We start from the raw sequence: 22,422 nt of genomic DNA, 5'->3' as shown, positions 1-22,422 counted from the left end.
GTTCAAATTCCCACTTAACACCATCCGCCTGTTTTGATTTATGCAAGAAAAAACATGGCCAAAAAGTGCCTTTTATTTTATTTTGTGGATGTTCAGGCATAAATATTTAATTTTTTTCCTATCATTTTATAAATAACTTAATTTTCTACATTATACAATAAAATCATAACCGAAAATGGGTTCGTAAGTAGGAGATTTTGAACTTTACAGCAGTTTTCATAGGCCTTTACATTATTTTTTTCTGGGCTTATAAAAAGACTTATCTAAAAAATACTCGATTATTTCAAAGGCCAAGATGTATTCTACTCGCAGTATTTATTTAAAGCATCTGAAACATTTCTAGGCGACAATTTCAAACCAAAAACACATGATTTTGCATTACTACGTATGGCATCGCCTTTAACTAAATAATAATAACATAGAATTTATATAGCGCAGTTTAGTGTCATTTCACTTCAAGTGCGCTTAACTACTCGTATAACAAACTTTAAAAAAATGGTAATTCAGTGTTAATAGTTCTTAAAATTATTCCTACAGTGTGCCTTACCCAATACAGATCTAATATTGTAAGAACACATAGTTCCTGTGCGGAGCCAATATAAAATATAAAATCTATATAAATAAAAATGTTTGTTCAAAATCTTTAATCTTCGAAATTTCTTCACCGATTGCTTTGAAATTATGACACAATGTTGCATTCAAATACGCATGTGTTTTTGTATAACTATATTATATAGGTGTCACTTGTAACAGATAAAACCATGCTTTTAAAAAAAATTGTTCTTCTGTTGGATGTAAAAGCAAAACACTCTATTGTTTTTCTATCCGCACAGACAAACTGAGCCAGAGCAACGAGTGGCGGGGTACAGTTAGTATAAAAAAATAATGAAAACAAATTTATTTCTTCGTTAAATTTATTGAGAATATAAAAGTTTTTAAATGTTTCAGTGCGTTAAAAATTCATTAGAAATCTGTATGGCTCAAAATAACAGTAACGTAGTTATTGCTAGGTTATTGTTTGATCAGGTTTCCGCATCTAGGGGGTCAGGCGCTTGGGGTCGCGGGGGAACATGCTCGTCTTTCGGATGTTGTCTAGACCAAGGTACAGCATCACTACCCTTTCAAGGCCAATTCCGCCACCTGGAAAGTAGAAAAGAATTTTATTTCATATTGCATAAGCTTTGCTGTGAATTAACAGTATCGTCCTCTAAAAGATTTATTTTTATTAAAACCCTACAGGAGGCCGTGATGAAAATTTCCTCGACCCTCTTTGGGAAAGAAAGGAAAAAGGTTGAGGGGGTCAGTGTGTCCAGGAGTTACGGACATTTGAATCCATCCTCCCACTGCAGGGCAAGGTGATGGTTCGAGAGAGTCTGACTGGATGCAGTATAGTTTATGAGACTTCACTTTTATTACAAGGACATTAACCTTTTGAATGCGTTAATTTGCTCCGTTTTATCTATACCCGTATGCGGCACATATTTTCAAATACCTATGCACGCAATTAAATGTCAAATTATAGCATTCTGACATGATTTATTGAACTATATAGACAAAACAGATTATTATCCACAATATGAAAACAAATCCTCGTGTGTGGACACTCTTAGATGTTTATAAAAACAAAAACATAAAATTTCATACAAAGACGTGCCATATCTTTTGAATGTGGTCCCGCCATTCACTCGGCGTGTGTGTACTTAGGCCACTGCTGATAGACACAAGTGGGACACCATGATCACTTATCATTTTTAATTATGAAAAGTTGTGAATGACGTACTAGTACTAACGCAATCCGTTGACAAAAATGTAAACTAAAGGACTAAAAGGCGCGAAGAGGCGCACTTGATTATCGATCTTTTTTTATGAAATACAATTTTATTTTTGAGAAATTCTTGTAGATGTCAGCATCGTGATAGTTCTACGAATGTCCAAGTGAGCAAGAAATACATTTATGACGAAAGAGCGCTGGAATATCGGCCGTCAAAGTCTCCGTATCAACTGTTGATACAGCCGCGTGTGAGTATAGACTTTTTGCCGTAACAACAGTTGATACGACCGCGTGCAAAGAGTTAAGTAAGTTTTGTTACTCACCAGCATGAGGGGGACATCCCAGTCTGAAGGAGTCGATGTAGGCAGCAATCTTGGTTATATCTATAATGATAATAAAAAGCATTAATTGGCGCCTTTGCGGTACCGCTGTAAAAAGGACGCTCTTCCAAGCCTTCTGAGCAACTTTGTACAAACTACAAAAAGAGCAGTATATAAAGGCTTTTGTGTCCAATACAATAACGCCTTCCGCATAATGTTTGGCCTTCCAGTGCATCATGGAATGGCGAGTTTTCGGTTTTGCAGCACTTATAAGATCCAGGGTGTCAGGAACGAGGCAAAGGATAAACAACTCCGGGAGAATCCTCATCATGGAAGCCCACATCAGTCCTGCCTCCAGCGTCTATGGATACCGGAGAAAAATGCTGGCCCCTCACAACCTAAATGCCACAGCCCTCTTTATTCACCTACTTATATTTTTAATCCAATGTAAAGATAAGTACGAAGATTTGTGTACTTTATCCTTTAATTACGATGCTTACCGATTTGGTGATGTTTAGCTCTCTCCGTCAAGAAGTCTGGGTCGTGGATTCTCTGGGCCCCGGACAGAATCTCCTCTCCCCTCATGAACATGTCATAGGAGTTAGAAGAAATCTGCAAATAACAAACATCTTTAAATTATCTTCCAAGCGATCAAACCTACAATATGGTTTTAAAGATCCGAGATGTGCTTAGCATCAAACATCTGCTAATTCTCCATTTCTAGTAACAGATGATGTTGTTGAAGCCAAAGGACAAGGGAAGATGGTTACGATCGCAGTTAGTCTTCTGCTGTACATAAACCTTAATATTCTTCTATATCCTCGGACAGCGAAAATAGCATGTTGACACAAATATATGATGCATGTCCCTTTAACGGAGTTCCAGCATTCCTCCACCGAATTACCAGTTACCCATATGTGTTGCAACAATTTATTATACATCTCCAGTCCGTTAATAAAACCGGTACAGTGAACATGTTCCTTCTGTGCATTTAATTCAAGTCTATTACAGAAGCTTGTGCAGTGATAACCAGCAGTGTCCCTCAAGGCCATAATATCAACTGAAAAGACTGAGGGTAAGTCAGAATCCCTTTACAATTCTAACTGTTAACCACAGCTGCCTCAATAATTGTGTAAAACATTGATTACTAGTCTACAGTAAAGACACAAACTGATTCGCATGCAATATTTGCGACTCCATGGCGTCTTATTGAATCTGATGGAATTTACCTTTTCTGTGGGGTCGGGCATTGTGTAAAAAGGTCTCACGGCCAGCGGGTACTTGTCCAGCATGTAGAAGTCCGTGTCGTACTTGGCCTTCACCAGCTTGCCTAGGAACTTCTCATCCGGAGTGGAGAGGTCATCTTCTCTGCCTATTGTCACACCTGAACACAAAACATTTAAAAACCTCCGTTTATTCTATTTAATAGAATATGTACTTATTACGCAAGTTTAGTAGGTACCTTCAGCTCGTGAGAGGATCAAATAACTCATTTCGCAGGAGCCCCCTGTGTCTGGTGGTCACTATAAGGCTATGTCAAGTAATAGAAAAATCATCACGAAGATTGCATCCATTGAAGGAGATTAGATTATTGTTTCTATCCCTTGTAGTATAGTTAATCAGAAGTAATAGGCCTTTCTTCCATAGGGATACACTCAAATATCTGATACTCACCTCGCAAACAACTTGTTGCGCACAGTTCATACATGTAGCAACTAATCAATGTTGTATTCTTAAAACCTCGTGACTAGAATGCTTTCACAACCTCATTTGCAACAAAACAGTTGTGGTAGCTGTTTTGCGCAGATGCATGGCGGTAAGCGCCAAGATACTTGAATTGAGCAACAGATATTTGCATACATCCCCTTAGGAAGAAAGGCCAAAGTCCTCGGGGTTATTGGAGTAACTGTGCCCTTCGGGGGCTCGTCAAACTAAAGCCGTCACAAACTACTATCATGTAACAAAGTCACAGCAGTTGTAAAAGACATCTACGAACCTGCTTCCTTGAGCATTTCCACGGCCTGGTAGAACTCCAGTCTCAGGGGAGGATCCAAGAACTTGAATGGTTCCACGTTGTACTGCTGTCCAACGGCAGCAATCTCCGCTGCGTAGCTGCAATTAAAATTCAAATGTTCAGTCACTAAGCTCTACGAAAGTATGGTTCGTACTGGTAACGGCTCTATTAAAAAATATCATTATATGAAAAAAGTAACACTGTTACTGGAGCAAAAGACAGGCCGGGAACGAGGTTTGCAAACCAGGCTGCAGTCGCTGTTTAGTTTATAGCTTTGTGATTATGTACTCCTCACTAACATTGTTGGGGAACCAATTGGATCTCAAAACTGGGGGTCTGCTATATTGTACTAGGGCAGACCCCAGAAAAATCACGCAATGTTATAATCGTAGGATTTTTGAATCTCATTTACTGCCTTTCAAAATCAATAATAATAATTGGATAATTTGTATAGCCTTGTAAAATAGAGGATAATATAGCAACTGTAATCATGCAATATGAAGCCTTTTTAATATAGTGTCCTCTGCATTCAAAGTTGTATCTTCTCCAAGTTGACAATAAACTAACATTATAGCCCAACATCCAATGATAATCCTGGTGAAGTTTGTTAAAGAACTGCGGTCTAACATTCATGGGTTCATCGACTCACTTATCACGGAGGCCCCTGAACATGGCGGTGAAGGTCTCCCCGATGGTGTCTAGCACCTCGTGGTAATGGAACTTGAAGGCCATCTCCAGATCCAGACCCACAAACTCCGTCAGGTGGCGATGCGTGTTGGAGTCTTCTGCCCGGAAAACGGCGCCCACCGTGAACACCTGCAACCAACCACTACTTTAAAGCCCTGCGTAGATGATAAAGATAGCATGTCTGTATGTCAAAACATTCCTTTATTGACTGGTTTTGTTAGATGTCATTGCGTTACAGGTTACATTGATATGCACATGTTAACACCGTAGTGAATTTAGTATTATTTATAGAGCTTTACATTGTGCGTTAGTTTAAAAAATGTATTTTATCAGGGACATCAAAGGGTTTAGCACAGTCGAATTAATATCCAATCGACAGGCTTAACTGACGACGTTAGGCGTGTTGAGAGGCAAGCCGATATTGACAATGAAATAAATAAGAAAACGTTTTACGCTGGCAACACTGGTGGGTATTGTCTATGAATCAACATTCCTAACTGCTACGTACATATGAATAAATTGACATTTTCGAATTGAAATATACTCCCTTTTTTGTATATTGGCCATATTTTTGACACTATAAAGGGAGTTATATGGTCAGTGAAGTACTTTAACCATAACTCATGATATTCTGAACAACTTTCTGGATTCTGCTTCTCCTAGCTCAAACAGATTCAATTGATCTTGTATACGACATCTTTCAATTCTACGAGATTCGTTAGTTCACCTCCGTTCGTTAATAAATCAGTAATTTTACATACCGAACGACATTATTAACAAAATTGTATGTATTGACAGTTAACCGTAGCTTATCTGACACCTCGGAGGTTGAGATAAAATTAGGTGGCTTTTGTCTACTGGCAGTCGGAACATTTTACGTTAATCGATGACAGATTTAGTCAATATCGTATTGATATAGGGTTTTATTGATCGACCGTGCTAGGGACCCAGGTAGAAGATTGGCTTGGTTATACTTTCTTCGATAGTCATCAGGAATTTATGCTTTTGTTTCTTTGATATTTTAGTTGTTAAGTATCTCAGGAAGTAGGTGGCGATATACCTCTTCCTTTCCGAGTTGCAGCAGGGAGTGAGATTGGAGCATGCCCAGCAGAAAGTTAGTTATATACAGCCGCTCATAGTGGTCGCATTTCCCATTGTAGAAAAGTCTAAAAAACTTTTATTGGACCCTTTCCAACAAGCAGGTACCAAAACTTGAGAGGATTTAAAATAGCTGAGCCACTCTCCAGTCTGATACGTTTAAGTAAATTAATATTACATTACAATGTTACCTTGTCGAAGTCGGCAGCGATGGCCATTTGCTTGTAGAGCTGGGGGCTCTGGGCCAGGTAGGCGGAGCCCTTGAAGTAGCTCACGGTGAACACGTTGGCGCCCCCCTCAGAGGCAGCTGAGATGATCTTGGGGGTGTGGATCTCCACAAAACCTGGAAACACAAACAGTTCATTTTATCACATATTTCAGAAGCAGAGTATTAAAAGAAGTGCATTGTCACGTCTGATGTCACGTCTGATGTCCCGTCTGATGAGCGTCTGATGAGCATGGACCCTTGTCAATCACCAGGGCTATTATGGGGCTAAGGCAAGAAGACATAATGTGTAAAAGCATTGAAGAACCTTGATCATGCTGTCATGTCTGAAGGTGTTTGGAGAGTCCGCCAGCGGTGAGCAGGACGACAGGTCTCCGCGAAATCCGTTTGAGTTAGCTCCGGGTAGAGATTCGTGGGGTGGAGTGCGCGAAGCCATCCTCAATTAATCAGCATCCATTGAACGTTTAAAGGGACAATGATGCTTCATCTTTGCGTCACCTCAACAGCATGCTTGGCAATCCAGTGCAGTCTCCAAGGAATTACCCCTCAAAACCACTCACAAATAAAACCATTTTTATTTTCAAACAACCGATTGTATATTTTCATCTCTTCAAGCCACAACACTCGAACAAGCACAGGCCGATCTCACACAGGAGTCGAAACGTTGGTTTTATGTTTTGTAAATTTAAACGGAAAGTCTCCGAAGGATAAGTTCAAGGTATCCGCGCGATCTTTTTCACTATTTTTCAATATCCCTTCTTTCTCGCCAAACGCCACGCGCACCGCGGAATCGTCGTCTCGCGTCTTGTTCCGATCTATATCTACCCGCGTTATTTTTGCTCGCCCGTCCAACCGATCGCAGGGCAGCCACCCGAAAAAAACTCTCAACAAAACAATAATCGGGCACTACCCTGGCAATCCAAACATGCACAATTCTTTGACGTTACAGCATATCACCCACCTTGACCAACAGATACTACTAAAAATTGATTTAAATAGATCCCTCTCAAGAAGGACCAAATACAATCTCTATAAACCAACAACGAGTGATAACCCTCATATAGAATAGTGAACAGGTACATATTTCAAATATTTTATTTTAACCCTCAGACCTCTGGCATATTCTGTCAGAATTCGTATGTATTTCCGCTATGCAATAAAGTCTAAATAAATGGAATATTTCTGAACGTATCCGAAAACTAAAAACTGTTTTAGAAAGGTGATGAAATACGCATTCAAATTTTATTATTAGAAAAAAACATATAATTTTTTAATACAAACACACAAACACAATACACACTTTTTATTAGAATAAATGTATTATCAACATTACTGCCACCTTACTTTTTTGTTATTTCATATAAAAATAATTAATAAAAAATTAACAAATATTATAAGTTTTTCTCAAATCGCAGCCAGAACCTTTGGTTTCATAAAGGTGTGCATTTTAATTCTTGTGTGGTAAACTTCTAGATTTGAACATAAAGCATGGTGTTTTCTCTTTCTAACACCGTTTAGATATATTTATCACAGCAAGGGAGACATAATGATTTCTACGAGACCATATGAGCTTTTCCCAAAAGCAAACAAATTGATTCTTTGAGTAATAGCTGTTTGTTCGTAAAGCCGAACAAATTAATCACGTCGATGACTGTAGAAATTTCCACCGATTGACCGTAGACAACATACAAAAATAGTAATATTCAATATTGCCTTAAATAAGTAAAATGTAGAGCAATTTCGGTAATAACATACAGAATTCGCGACTTTATAAATTTTAGGATTTAAAATATATTTTTTTACAAACCTTAAAATATATGATAAACGGTGAGATGATAGGTGGATTAATTGGTTTTAAACCACAGTTAGCCGTTTATATGATTCTGTATTAATATTCGGAGGTACGATTTCACAGAAGAACTACTCTATTCTGTGTTCATGCAGCCTAACATTAGAACAAGAAGAATGAAAGTGTTTGTTGGGTACCTTTATCGGTGAGTATATCCCTAAAGAGCTTGCAGACACCAGCTTCCAGCCTGAAGATGGCCTGGTTGGCGGGGGTCCTGAGATCCAGCACCCGGTTATCCAGCCTGGTGTCCTGGTTCACACGGATCTTCAGCGCCTCGGGATCCTGTTACAACATACAAGTTTATAGTTACCAACCTCCTTACTTGCCACTGTGAATTGTCTCAGCGGGAGAAAGTAAGACCGGCCACCACAAACCCCCGGCAACCACCTCTCGTCTCACATTTTCAAATTTTTGGGCTTTTTGGGCATTTTGGAACATTCCAGATTCTTTCTTCCTCCTCTCTCTCACAACCACTATACGAAAGCTGAGTATGATAGTGGTGTATGAACTCAAACTAAAAACACCAAGTTAAACACACTGGAACAAATCCAGAAGAAAATCCTCAGATGTATCTTCATGTGGATGCATGGAACTTATCCAAGGTTCATGTACCATTTGGACTTACTCGAGGCGATGATTAAATTTACCTAGAAACTTATGCAAATCTTGCAATACCTAACATACTGCGTAACTCTATTGGAATGCTATCGCTTATACATACCTGAGAACTTCGGCCGTAGTCGACATCATGACTTATTAAAGATACCACACGGCAGAACATAACAATGGTGTTATTGAATGAAATTTCTAACAAGTAGATATATTTAATCACTATTTAAATAACTTTAAAACATTTTTATACACCTATCTTCCCAAATGTTAAGAATGTTAATAAATGTTGGGAAGTAAGAGCTTCACAGATGCACTCATAGAGGGCAGTGCAAAGAGCTTGCTTGAAAGTCCGCAAGATGGCAGCTAGTGGCCAGTAGTCGCCAGGACCAGTTAGAATGCTCCCAGACAAACTTGGTGTTTTCAGATCTCATTTAGCCAGCTCCTAGTTAGGTCGACTATCGAGTCACTATTGTAATACGCGAAGTATTGAATAAATCCCTGATTTAATATAAAGAACCTATTCTTTAAAATCTTCTTCCACGACGAGTTGGAGAACTGTTTGTGGGAACACAACAAATCTTGTACAGTGAACGGATCAATAATCTGTCGCCCAATAATTTAAATTAACAGAAATACATACATATTTATCCTTTTTTGAATACAGAAACTTCAATACATGAAGATATAGACAAAACAGAAGCAATGTATCAAAGTTTATCAAGGGGCCATTTCTCCATGATTCATTAGAGTTCCGATTAGCAATTGTCCGTCATAAATGTATATATAATTTCTTAAACTTTTATTAGTACTAGCCGTCAATAAATAATCATTAAAAGGCGTTAATCTAATCGATATACAAAGCAGTAAAAATCTTCTGATTAGAATTTTGACAGTTGATAGTGACAACAGCAAATTTAAAGATATTTCCTTGATTTCAGTGAACATATAACATTGATTTGTGACAGTTTTCATATGGAGGGAAAGATCAGAGGAAAATGGTTTTTAGTATGTATCCTCACGTCAGATTTCTCAGGTCTCGAAGCGTCCTCCAGAAGGAGAGGCAGCTGGCTCTTGGCAGCGGAGATGAGGAACATCTGCGAAAGGTGCAGTTCCACGTGCTTCTGCGTACACGACTCAACTGGCACCGCAACTCGCACCACCTGCGCCAACACGTCCACAATGGACTCCTTTGAAATGCTGGAAAAGGAGGATTATTTATTCAATGAAAGTTAAACACTGTTGATGGAGCAAAAGGTGGGCCCGCAACTCGGTTTTATTTTACCGACTTTATGTCCGGGTTAAATCTTCCGCACAGGAAAAACTAAACCCTTCCACACAATTTTCGACAAATGATCATCTAGTCAATCCACATTATGCAAGTGCATTATATAAGCATAATAAATACAAAACAATACAAGAACAACACGTCAACTCACCAGAGATCAAATGGGAAAATAATTCACCGACTCCAGATATTTTCATATCAGAAGGTTCGGCTCGGTAGAACTCCTAACTGGACCTATAAATTCTACTGTTCCCTCAATATACATATTTAAAAAATCTTTCGGAATCATACATGTATTTAAAATGACTGATTTTTGCATTTTTATACATAAATTCTTTGATTGATTTAATACGCCTAAATTTTGAATGACAGAGCTAGGTATAATGCCAGTAGCCGAAATAAAAAAATGGTAATATTTTTATAGTCTGAAAATGGCAAATTCTTTTAATCTAATTTCCTAAATCTGTGTATTTTCTTTTTTTTTTTAGAAACAGAAAATAACAGAAATGTTATTATTTAATTTATAAAAAACTGTTTATTATTTATAGACAAGTTCGACCGTGTAATTGTTTTTATGCGTGACAGCTGTTTCGCCTTCTTATAGACAGTGTGATTAACTTATTTATGAATAATTTTTTTTTTAATAAATAAAATAATATTACTAAATATAGAACAAAAAAAATTTAAATGGAGTTCTACAATCTAAAGTTGATAACCAAATAACATGGCATATATTTGGGTTGGAAATGACATTGGAAGCTGAAAATAGTGGTTCCTTATTATGGTACGCCAATTTTTTCTGGAGTTTATTTTTCCATAAGAAAAACAGAAGCAAATGCTTCAAAGTTTATCGAAGGACCATTTCTCCATGACTCATTAGAGTTCCGATTAGCAATTGTCCGTCATAAATTCATAAGTCATCTGATAGTATTATTAAGCCAGCGTCTGGACGGTTTTTTATGTTTATTATGATAGGGCACTTGCTTGGAAGTTTGAAAGATCAAATTCTAATTCTACATAGGTAACTGACTCCCTTTTCAAAATACATATAAGTTATAGATATAGTATATTTCTCACCCTCCGGCAAACTTAACCATCTGCTTGCTGACGGTATCGGTGACCACGGCCAGTCCCTGCACCGTGGAGGATTGCTGACGCAGCACCACAAAGCACTGCTTTCCCTTGGCGCGGGAGGTGTGGAGGCGACCTGGGCAGGGAACACACTCATAAGGTAATAGCTACAAGATCTAGCCATTCAAAATAGGTTATAAGATACTTTGGCCATGTTGCCCACCAAACTGAGAACTCAAATCTGGAAACTCACGTTCACTGGCAAAGTGGAAAGAAGGAGAAGCAGAGGAAGATGTGTTGACCGGTCGGTGGCTGAGTTGACATCGCGTTTGGGTCCCACCCAGGCGTATTTATTTATTTATTGGATAATTTGTATAGCGCCGCTTTTGTGAGATATCACCTCGGGGGCACTTTACAGTTGATGGAGGTATTAAAAAATATAAATATTACAAAAATAAGTGAAATTAAGTTAAATAAAATGAAGTACATGAACAGGTGATGAAGTACAGGAACAGGTGATACGAATATAGAAGATGGAGACTCTGCAGCAAGAATCCTAGGTGGTGAGGAAACTGGAGCAGCTGCTGCAGCGAGAGAGGGCACCGCGTCCACCAACAGTGCCAGCACGAGGTTCGTCATCCGTCCAGGTATGTGTCAGCTGCTAATTAAGCGCTGATACAGTATCCTCACACAGATAACAGACCTTGGCAGCACCGCTGTGACGTTCGGCAAGGCCATCATTCATCTCCATGTAATCTTGTTCCTGGTGATTGTGTTAGTAGTGCATTGTGACCGCAATAAAAGGCGACGGGCAGGATAATAAATTACCCTGGGCTTAAATAAACATTTCTTATGGCCTTCAGAGTTTCCAAGAATTCCATTGAAAACATCTGGCGTACCTACACTTACCGATCCTCGTCCCAAATTCAACTTCATCGAATTTCGAATATTTTTAGCAGAATTTTCGATTATTCATTTTTAACTCACTGCACTCTAATCACATTACTATAAAGTTCGGATTACTAATATTTAAGTGAATTTAAAATGTTGATTGACCGATTTACAAAATAATTTCAAAGGTATGTTGCCTCATTTCCCTTGAAAATACTAAAAATAACACAAAGCGGTTGGAGTACGCGAGGGCGCGTCCGGCTGCCACGAAGGGCGCTACAACACTAGGCGTAGTGTGTTCAATTCCTCGGCTGGCTAAGTCCTCCATCACAACGCAAGCAACATTTTCCGTTTATGGTAGAAGGAGATTTTCAAATATTGTCAGGTTATTCGTAACCTGGGAATATTTGTCTTACTTTAAAAAAACCAAAAAATTATCAAGTATCACAGACATCCAGAATGTGTGTCCTTGGCTCTCCACGCAGCGCAGAACCGCGAGGAATGTAAGAACCTTTTCCACCAATCTCGGCAATGAGGAAACGACTCGTGAAGAATAATAATGTGGAATTTCACCTCGAATCCACACCTCCTTCCCGGCGAATCCTCCGTCCAAGTCCTTGATGTCAGTGTAGACACGGTCACGGTTTTCCCCGGTGGACTGGATCAGCTTGGTCACTCCGTACTTCCCCACGGAGTAGTCCTCCGACTCGGTGGTCTCCTCAGCTCCTTGGGGAGCAGCTGCTGCCTGTAACACAAAGAAACACAAGACATGAGTTCATTAAATATTCAGTCAATAATGGATATAAAGTCACTATTGGAGCTATCAGGTCTATTTACAGGAAACTGCCACCTTACACACATCCCATTACCCCACATCATTAGCTGTTGGGGGCAGAGATGGGTCGATAAATCGTTTTACACAACCCACTCTTTACTCACCAGAGTACCCGCTCTTTGATCGGACACTTTTACACATGGAAAAAATTCCATAGAGAAGAGAAATTGATGCGCCGCCGAAAGTACGCACCGTACCTGAAATCCGAGTAGATAGTAGTACCATATATAGACCGTGCCATAGATGTGCGAATTGTATAGAACGGGCGTCGAGTTCATTCTCGCGACACAGAAATAGAGTTGATTAATCTGAAACCCAAACGGACTGTCACTGCAGTTTCAATTACCCGACACTGATAAATGGAACTTATTATCGATTGATTACAAACCGATTACGGATTAACTTTCCCGCCATCTCGAGAACTGGTTCCAAAAGTATCTAGAGAATCCTTTCCTTATCAATTTCTGGTAACTGGAACTGCAATGATAGTCCATTTTAGATTTAAGGTATCTACCATTTGTGTTTGCTCGCCACACCGGCACCCATCAAGGTTCTTACGATGAAGTCTCATTTAGAAAATGAACCCAAAGAAAACTCAGATACCTGGGAAGACATACGGTGAAAGCCAAATAACCAATGTCAACTTTACTAAAGTGACTGGGCTACTTATCTGTCATGAAAATAAGGTAAAATGCGGAGATGACCTTTGTGTGATGAAATGATGTGGTGGTTAGTTAGTTTTACACAGTATTTACTGTATAAAACACGTTAACCTTTTGTGATTATCTCATTAGTAATTAAATGCACAATCATGTTTGAATAATCTGTGTCTCCAATACTAAGAGTATAAATGAATGCATTAATTTTAAATAAAATTAAATTAAAAGGTTGAATGTAGAATGAGTAATGCGTACTTGCATCTGTTTTTCTGCACATGGAATGAATTAAAACGTTTATACGAATTTACATATGTTTTGCACAGATATTTTCAACTCAACAGTGTCTGATTCTGCAAGGTTTGGTGAGCGATATAGGCACGCATATATTCTCATCGTACCGGTGAGATCTACGCGTACCTATAACACTTTGTGTTTGGCGCTCTCGTAGTGGCATGTTCCAGATTGGAAGATACTCTCAGTATCGCCCTGGTGTAAGACCATTTAGAATAGAAACGTTGTTTAAATTAGCTCTGATCGTGTTTGGTCACCAGATGTGAATAACCAGGAAATTTTCCACCGTCTTCTTCCTCTTACTGCCATAGTTTCACTGGCTCCAGACGGTTGGGAGCAGTTGGGACTCTTGTGCAGTTTCATAATCCGCGCCTAAAATTCTGGCAGTTATGTAAATAATCACCGAAAGAAAAAATGCCTTGAGCATTCAGCCACAGAGGCTGTACAACCTACATTATGTATAGCTAATACCGGCACTTCACATAAAATTGCATCAGAAAGTTATTTTATCTGTGCATTAATAGATAAATATTGCGCAATATTATGACTAAATAACACAATAAATTAACATTGAGTTGTACACTTTAGGCATGGTATTATAATAATTTAATTTGCATACCTTATGTTCAGCTTTCTTCTGCTTCCTCTCGAGTTCTTTGGCCAACTTTTTCGCCGCCTTTTTGCTCTGAGCAGACTCTCCATCAGCAGCCGGGGTGGTACTCTCGTCAACAACCATTTTAATTCAAGTATTCTACAATAAAAAACACAATCAATATAAAATATGTGTCACAAAGCCGGGTAAATGACACAAATGTGTTGACAGAGCTTTGCGGCAGACCCGGTACACTGTGTCGGTACTTTTTATCAGATAAAAACAAGTTTATCTCCAAGTGGTCTGATATAAATAGTTTTACAACCTAACCTCGAAGCCGTTTAAAGCAATGTTCAATATGATACCAATTAAAGTAATAGGAAGCACGTAATACTTCAGTTTAAGTAATTATTAATTACAAAAATATCTTTAATTATACAAATAACTCACTTTCAGATATTTTTTCTTTCAAAACAGACCGGTCAACGTGACAGCTAGAGCGGTACCAAAACTTAAAAATAAAAATATGACACGTTTGAAGTACTGCTCCAAACCTAATAAATACGTGATTTTTTATGATCAAAAATGGTTTGCATCACGGATTGGAATCACTTATGACAAATTTCTCAAGGATGTCGCTAGTTGTACCAAAACGGGATTTAACTTTATAAAAAATTGCCAATTTTCCGAATGATTTCAGAAGTTTCTTTATTGACAGGGCCTAACAGGGCCCAGAATTAAAATTTCATAGGACAAGAAATTTGTAATTACTCATGTTTCTTACCACTTTAAATTGTGCATTCATTCAACTAGTAAATTAAATAAGTTAACGATTTGTTGCAAACATATAAAATAAATTCTTCGTCAACTTTTCAAAAAACCTCAACACTTCCAAAAGACGCTCGTCCTTGCATGAAATGGTATTAGGTATTCGTGTTTAGTGACCAGATCTGAATAGCCATTTTCTTCCCAACCTTCCTCTACCCCTCTCTACTTTCTTCAGCGTCACAATAATATACCATATACCCAGAGATGTCCTTTATTTCAAATAAATCCATTTCAAATGGAAATGCAAAATGCAAAATGGGTATTTTCCATTTTGCATTTTAAATGCTTTTCTAAAAACCATTTTGCATTTTGCATTTTAAATGCTTTTCTCAATGCATTTTCCATTTTAAATGCTTTTTGCAAAATTCTTCCAACTATCTCCACTCATCTTTTTTTCATAAGCCCCAAATATCAGTCGGTCCTCAACCTCGCTATGAGAGATAATTTACATTTGTCAAGTTGCTCCCTGGTAGGAGCCCTGGCAATTGAGTGATACCATTACAAAAAATACTGATTCAAATAGGTACTGAACATGGGGCCATGACTCTGTAATATTAAATGTTAGATAGCAGTTTCTATGTTTTTACGTTGGCAACATTAGTTTAATAATCTGTAGTCGTGGTGTTTTTGGATTTACCATCATGTAATATGTTTGTTCTACATTGATGTCCAATATTAAATGACAATTTTTTTTAAATTCTATAATTATTTTAATTGTTTGACCTGAGAAACCATTTTGCATTTTCAATGCATTTTGAAAATAGGTATTTTGCATTTTGCATTTGAAATGCTTTTATAAAACCCATTTTGCATTTTGCATTTTCAAATGGAAAAGTTTTGACCCATTTCCATTTTGCATTTCAAATGGTTTTGGATACCCATTTTGCACATCTCTGCATATACCACTAATCGGGGACGCCATAGTCTATTGGTTCCAAGTAATTGGCACTTTTGTGCGGTATTCACATAAAAAATAAGTAACACAACTTCTCGTAAATTTTAAATACTTATTTACGCACGCCACAATGACAATACATATTAAAAGTATAATTGCACAACAATGTTATGTATTTGATAGACCAACAAAATTTGTTTAGCTCAGGGGTAGGGAACCTGCGGCTGGCGAGCACTTTCGGTGTACCACAAAAAAGGGTATACATTTTTTTTTCTTTTCTTTCACGGTATTTCAGATAAATTTTTACAATACCCAGAGAAAGGTATAACATAGCTGACAGGTACTTACGTACCTATATCTACGTTACTAGAAAGCAGCTTGAACACAAATAAATAGTAGATCCAACATCACCTTTTATGTTTATTTCTTATTATTTTACTAAAGATAAATTAAATGTGTGATAAGAAATGATGAGTGTAATGTTATTTAAACTGAGGACTCGCTTACAGATAAAATTACAGTTGTGGATTCATAAGCAGACGCATAAGGTTAAACGCGACGCTCGTCTACGTGTTCATAGATGGCGTTAATTAATTTATTTTATTAAAATACGCCTTTTACAAGGTATTGCTTTACAATGTTAAGACACATTATTTTTTTGCGTCCGTACATACGCAATATGAATTTGAATAAATAGTTTTGTTTGTTTAAAAACTCAATTCTTTCGAGAAAGGAATATAAATACAAAATTGGATTGAATCATCGGTACCTACTTATTGTGTTCGAAGTGCAGTTATAAAATCCAAGTTGCAAATTATGTGCAGCAAAAACCGGAGGAAACCATCTTCATGTGCTGGGTGTAGTTTTAATCAAAGCTGTAGACGCGCACAAAAGATTCAATCTTACGTTAAAAGCAGTTTTATCTTCAGAATGATGTCTTCAAAATCCAGTTGCGGATTCATCTGCTGACGCAATTCGAAGGAAACCGTTCGCGCGTTCCGAGTGGAGTTTAAATTTCCGAGGAAAACCATTTGCTTGTTCGGTTTGTATGATAATTTAAACTCGTGGGCTCTTATGTAGAATAACTCATAAGTTTAAGCCAGTCTTGTGTTTAGAATTCAACTTAAAATTCTATTTTCGGACTCATCTGTAAATGCAACTCGAGGGAAACCATTTTCGCTTTCCGAGTGAAGTTATAAATGTTCTATTTAGACTCATTTGTGAACGAAGTTTTTTATTCGAAGAATTTTAGTCAGGGGAGCAATAAAAATTAAATAAAAATCAGTACTTGATAAAATAAGGTTATAATTATTTATTGTGGATTCATACACACCTCCATCGCCCGCGGGTGATACCACAAACATCTAAATGGCCCCCGACGGCGAAAAGGTTCCGCACCCCTGGTTTAGCTGAACCAGGAAAACTTTGGCAAGACGAGTTCAGGCAATTTTAAATTTCTACAGACTTTTCTCTCCGGAGCTTATGGATTAACTCACTGGTCATATCATATCGCAACATCGTTTCCACGATGGGCTGTGAAGCTTTGAACATTTGGTATCCTTCCAATCACAGTCCTTCCCAAACTTGAATTCACAAGCACCATCATACAAATTACCCAACAATCAACTCACACTAACATCAAGACATCCACAACCACAATACTCGGAATAACAATAAAATCCGCATTCCTCTTAAACACACTACAAAATATTGGATAAACTCTATTAACTATATTGCCTACACACTCTATAACTCTCTTCCAGATATGTATACAAACAGACAGCATATAAAAAAATTCAATGTAAGGCTTTAAGAGAATATTTTTTAAAATCATATAAAAAACGTAAATACGTAATTCTTGTCGTGTTGTATTTTGTCTTGTTTCTTTCTCTCTCATTTTCTATCCCCTGTATTTGTAGGTACCTTTTGTAAATACCTTTTTGTAAATTCCTACCTTTGCGCTTATGTGTAGGTATATCTCTGTTTGTTTCCTTTTTTGTTTTTCTTGTTTGTTCTACTTAAGCTCCATTTTTTCTATTTTTTGTACTATTTTGTACGTGAAACTTATAATTTTGTTCAATCAAAATCAAAATATGTACCAATGTAGAATTGTACCTATTAACTCCCACCTATGTATTGTGAGTTCTTTCCGTCCTACAATGAGTTTTTGAACTCATCGGGATTGCTCTAGCAAGAAATAAAAATAATAAAAAAACGAAGAAATTAGTATAAAAATAATATATGACATGTCCGAGAAAGACATGGCACGATCAAGTGAACCAAATACTTGAGTCGAGCCATTTAAAGAGTCAGGGTAACAGAGGAATACATATGAGACGATGTATGAAGGAGTGTGTGTCAAGACCGAGTTGTTTGGCGTACATCCTCTCTGCCTACCTAAAAGGCGTGATGGTAAGTTAGTTAGTTTCATTCGCTTCAGCTAGCCAGCCTCATATCTAGTCGGTTCTTTCCGGCCGGCCGCTAAAACTCTGTGCGGTATGTTTGCTTCTATATATTCTCACTAAAATTGGTAACGGATCTATTCTAACTGATGATAAATATTTAATTTGTAATATTTTTCTGTATTTATATGTTAATAATACTAAAAAAATATTATTTAAAAATATATAAAGACTTGTTTACTTTCTTTTCACTTCCTTGAATAAAAATTAATTTCAATGTTTCACATCTGCCAGGCGTCCCGTGTAAGCTATATATATATATATTTTTAATCGTGATTATATGAAAGATTGTTGTATGTAACTCAAGAAGTAATAAATTACACGTATATATTTTAAAATAAAAAAAACCTTTTGACAACCCTATTCAAAAAGTATCGTGGTACCTACCTTAAAAAGCTTGTAATTTAAACTGAGAAAAACGAACATTCTTTTAAAAGGGATGACATTTACAAAAACTTCCTCTTTTTAAGTACCTCCCCCTCTCAAAATACCCCCACTCCGCTGAAAATTACTTCAAGGATGAATAGGTGGAGGCGAGGGGGGAGTGAAACAGCATTTTCCGCGGGACTAATTAAAAAAATAATAAAAAAGAAGAAACTGGAGATGTACCTAACGAGTGGCTAGATTAACAATTCAACACCAAGCCGCTCGTCTTTCTTGTTCTCTTTAAATTTATTTTATTTCCCTTCCATAATGGGTGGCAAAGTGGTAGGAATCTTTTTTAAAAAACTAACTACGAAATACATTTATTCTGGGGTACCTGCTTTATGATATATTTATTCCGGCTAGGTACCTACTTTGTAAAAAAATATCTCTGGGTTAGGTACCTGCCCAATCTAACAAATATATTTTATCTGCTGAACTTGGGTTGCAAGGTTGTTAAAAGACAACGACAATTAAAATATATTATCTATGTTTATTTTGCTGTGGGGTATTTAAAAAAGCAAGATGGCTGACGGTGTTATGAGTTATACGACATTGTTATTCTAATTATTTTATATTTGTTTTTAACAGTATTTTCATCTTTAAATTTACTATTTTGATTACCAGACACGTTGTTTGTCTTTAAAATATGATAAAAGACACAATGGAAGGTGACGCTGCAACGCATTATTTACATTACAAGAGTAATCAATATTGTTGTCAAATGTTATTTGAACATACTAACGGGACACTGCCATCTCAGGAGACACATGCAGATATTGGGAGTAGAATACACCAATTGACACCAATAGATGCAGGAAATGTGAAGAGGATGAAGAGACTTCAATTCACCTATGGTGCCAATGTCCCGCCCTGGTGGGAACTAGGCTCAGATACCTGGGGAGACATACAGTAGAACCAGAAGACATAGCCACATACCCAATGACAACCCTGGTGAACTTTATTAAAGGGACTGGGTTGTTGTTAAAGGAATGAGGTAAAATGAGAGATAGCACAATGGGCCTATGGCCTAAGTGCTCACGGGAACTACGTGTAAACCGTCTCCGCTTTAAAACAAACAAAAATAAACATAATTAATTCGAGTGCTAAAGCACTTTAGATACTCTCAGTATCGCCCCGATGAAAGACCACCAAATCAGAATCAAACCTTGATTCCAAATAACTTCTGATCTATTTTTAAGACTAAATAATTTACCTGCCCAAATGTCATCGTTTTCACATTTCAAAAGCTTTCAAATTTTGAACAATAAAATTGTTACCAAAATTACCTTGATTAATTTTGGGTTATTATGCCGTGTACTTCCTTCTTATTTAGACAACGTTTCGGACGGCTTTACAGTGTCCATCGTACCATGGTGCGAACATTAATTTTCTTAGGGCTGGTATTTTAGCATAATAATAATGTGGTTTAAGGCGTTTGGTTTTGGTGTAGCCGTTCTATCTTCTCTATGTATGGAGTTTTTGTAAATGTTAATTGCTTTCATAATTAGGGTGCTCGAGGCGTTTTGGGTCTTCCAAAGACTTCAGGGACAAATCCAAAGTAATTACTCGTTTCAATGAAGTGATCGACAATTGCCGATTTGTCCGGATGGCCGAGTTTGTCCAGAGATCCTTTTGGAGATGGTCCATTCTTTCTAATTATTAACTTTTTTTATTTCAGCACCCTGTTCAGAGGAAGAAAAATAGGCTTGCACCGCTTCCTCCCTCCTCTGTGAGATTAAGTACAGAGAAGTGCGAAACACTCGCCGTTAATTTGTTTAATTCTTTTTCTCCTGGATATACTCTGGTGAGGGGGGGCGGACAGGGGTTAAATGGGGGCGCTAAGGGGGCAAAAGGGGGGCAAGAACGTGCCTCAGACGAGGGAGAAGATGGGGGTAAGAAGTAAGAATGATGAAAGCCTGGGAAGTAACAAGGACGGCTCGTGCTAATATTACTATTTTTGAGGTTGCTGTGTGGAAAGCCTTTTTTGAGGAAAGAATGGAGAAGAAGTTATGAGCAGGAATCTGGGGGTCCGCGGGGGAGAGAGTCACGCCGAAGAGGTCGAAGAGATTTTCCCGATCCGGCCCACCACGCAGCTGATGGGCAGACGCATCCGTCACAAAGACCTTTCAGTTTGCATGCCGAAATTTACCATAAACACTCACGAAAATAATAAATAATTCTATGAAACAGCATTCAGCATTTGAAAAATAATTAATTAAAACAATTCATCAAATTTATTATTGATTTTCCAGTACTGTGAAGGTTTTATTCAAGTTGAATTGAATGAATTGTTCAAATTCTTTGAAACAACCCGTCCTAAGTAATATAAAAATTAGTTAAAGCGGGGATCGAACCTCAGTTCTTCACGACGACAGTCGGGCGCTCTGCCTCTAGACCGCGAAGGTGAGTTTGGAGAGTGATCTAAACTAGGTATATACCTAATATAAGCTAGGCTCCTATAGCGAAATGATCACGGTTTTTCGTGACGGTCATGAGTCGGTTTTACTCCGGTCCTCGAAATTGCTTGACGCGCGTAAAGAATTTTCACTTCAATAAAAAAATAATTTTAAAAAGTTATTGTTTTATTTTAAATTATAATGTCACATCACAAAGTATCTGCTTTGTATGAACAAATATATTTCAATTAAACGAAAAAAAGTGAGTGACAATAACTTTTATAACACCTTTGTCTAATTAAATATACTTTTTAGTTTCGTCTAAAGTAGTTATTACGATATGAACAATCGGTAAGCTACTTAAAAAACATTTTTAATTGCATAGTATGTTGATTTGTAATATGAAAATCGAGTCTTTCACCTGCTGTCAACAAGAGTTATTTTATTTTGAAATACGTTCAAAAATAGTGAATTTATCGAGAATTATATATGTTGCTTATAATATTTATAATACTAAAATCTGAAAAGCTCTTTCATCTGCTGTCAACAAAATAATTTTATTTTTAAATACGTTCAAAAATGGTGAATTTATCCAGAATTATATATGTTTCTTATGCTAAAATATATGAAAAGGTTTTCATCTGCTGTGAACGAGAGTTTTTTTTATTTTGAAATACGTTAAAAAATAGTGAATTTATCCAGAATTATATATGTTTCTTATAATATTTGTAATACTAAAATATGAAAAAAATTCATCTGCCGTCAACAAGAGTTATTTTATTTTGAAATACGTTCAAAAATAGTTAATTTATCTAGAATTATATATGTTGCTTTTAATATCTGTAATACTAAAATATGAAGAGGTTTTTCATCTGCTGTCAACAAGAGTTATTTTATTTTGAAATACGTTCAAAAGCAGCTAATTTATCCTCCACAACACAGGTGAACTCCTAGCGTGGAGAACAATATATCATACCCTTGTAATACAAATATATTTAAGAATAAATAAAAAAAAATCAAATGTAAAACGAACATATTTTCCGCGAAATCTGTATTCCGACTGTTTTGCTAAGAAAAGTAGGTACATTGCAAAATGTCAGTGGTTTTAGGGATTAATTATCCATAACGATGTAAATCTTCAAAATTGAGTTGTAATTAAATACTATCAGTATCGCCCCGGTAAAAAACCACCAAAACATTATTATTATTATGTA

At 37.0% G+C, this 22,422-nt stretch overlaps 1 protein-coding gene across 1 annotated transcript; it reads right to left on the bottom strand.

Moving 5' to 3' along the window:
- Window positions 1-896: 896 nt before the first annotated feature.
- On the bottom strand, window positions 897-14,728 carry AspRS (aspartyl-tRNA synthetase). The gene is made up of 13 exons (XM_089648376.1): window positions 14,652-14,728; window positions 14,229-14,360; window positions 12,398-12,569; window positions 10,940-11,069; window positions 9,597-9,774; window positions 8,103-8,247; window positions 6,082-6,233; window positions 4,755-4,921; window positions 4,088-4,203; window positions 3,321-3,475; window positions 2,592-2,703; window positions 2,095-2,154; window positions 897-1,140 (listed from the first exon to the last, which is right to left on the bottom strand). The coding sequence occupies exons 2-13, from the start codon at window positions 14,343-14,345 to the stop codon at window positions 1,037-1,039; spliced, it is 1,608 nt and encodes a 535-aa protein (XP_089504502.1). The 5' UTR covers window positions 14,346-14,360; window positions 14,652-14,728; the 3' UTR covers window positions 897-1,036.
- Window positions 14,729-22,422: the final 7,694 nt, after the last annotated feature.

This window comes from Hesperophylax consimilis, chromosome 27 (genome assembly GCF_061612785.1).
Source record: "Hesperophylax consimilis isolate HC1 chromosome 27, BYU_Hcon_1.0, whole genome shotgun sequence".
Lineage (NCBI taxonomy): Eukaryota > Metazoa > Arthropoda > Insecta > Trichoptera > Limnephilidae > Hesperophylax > Hesperophylax consimilis.
This window is presented reverse-complemented; position numbering and strand designations above follow the sequence as displayed.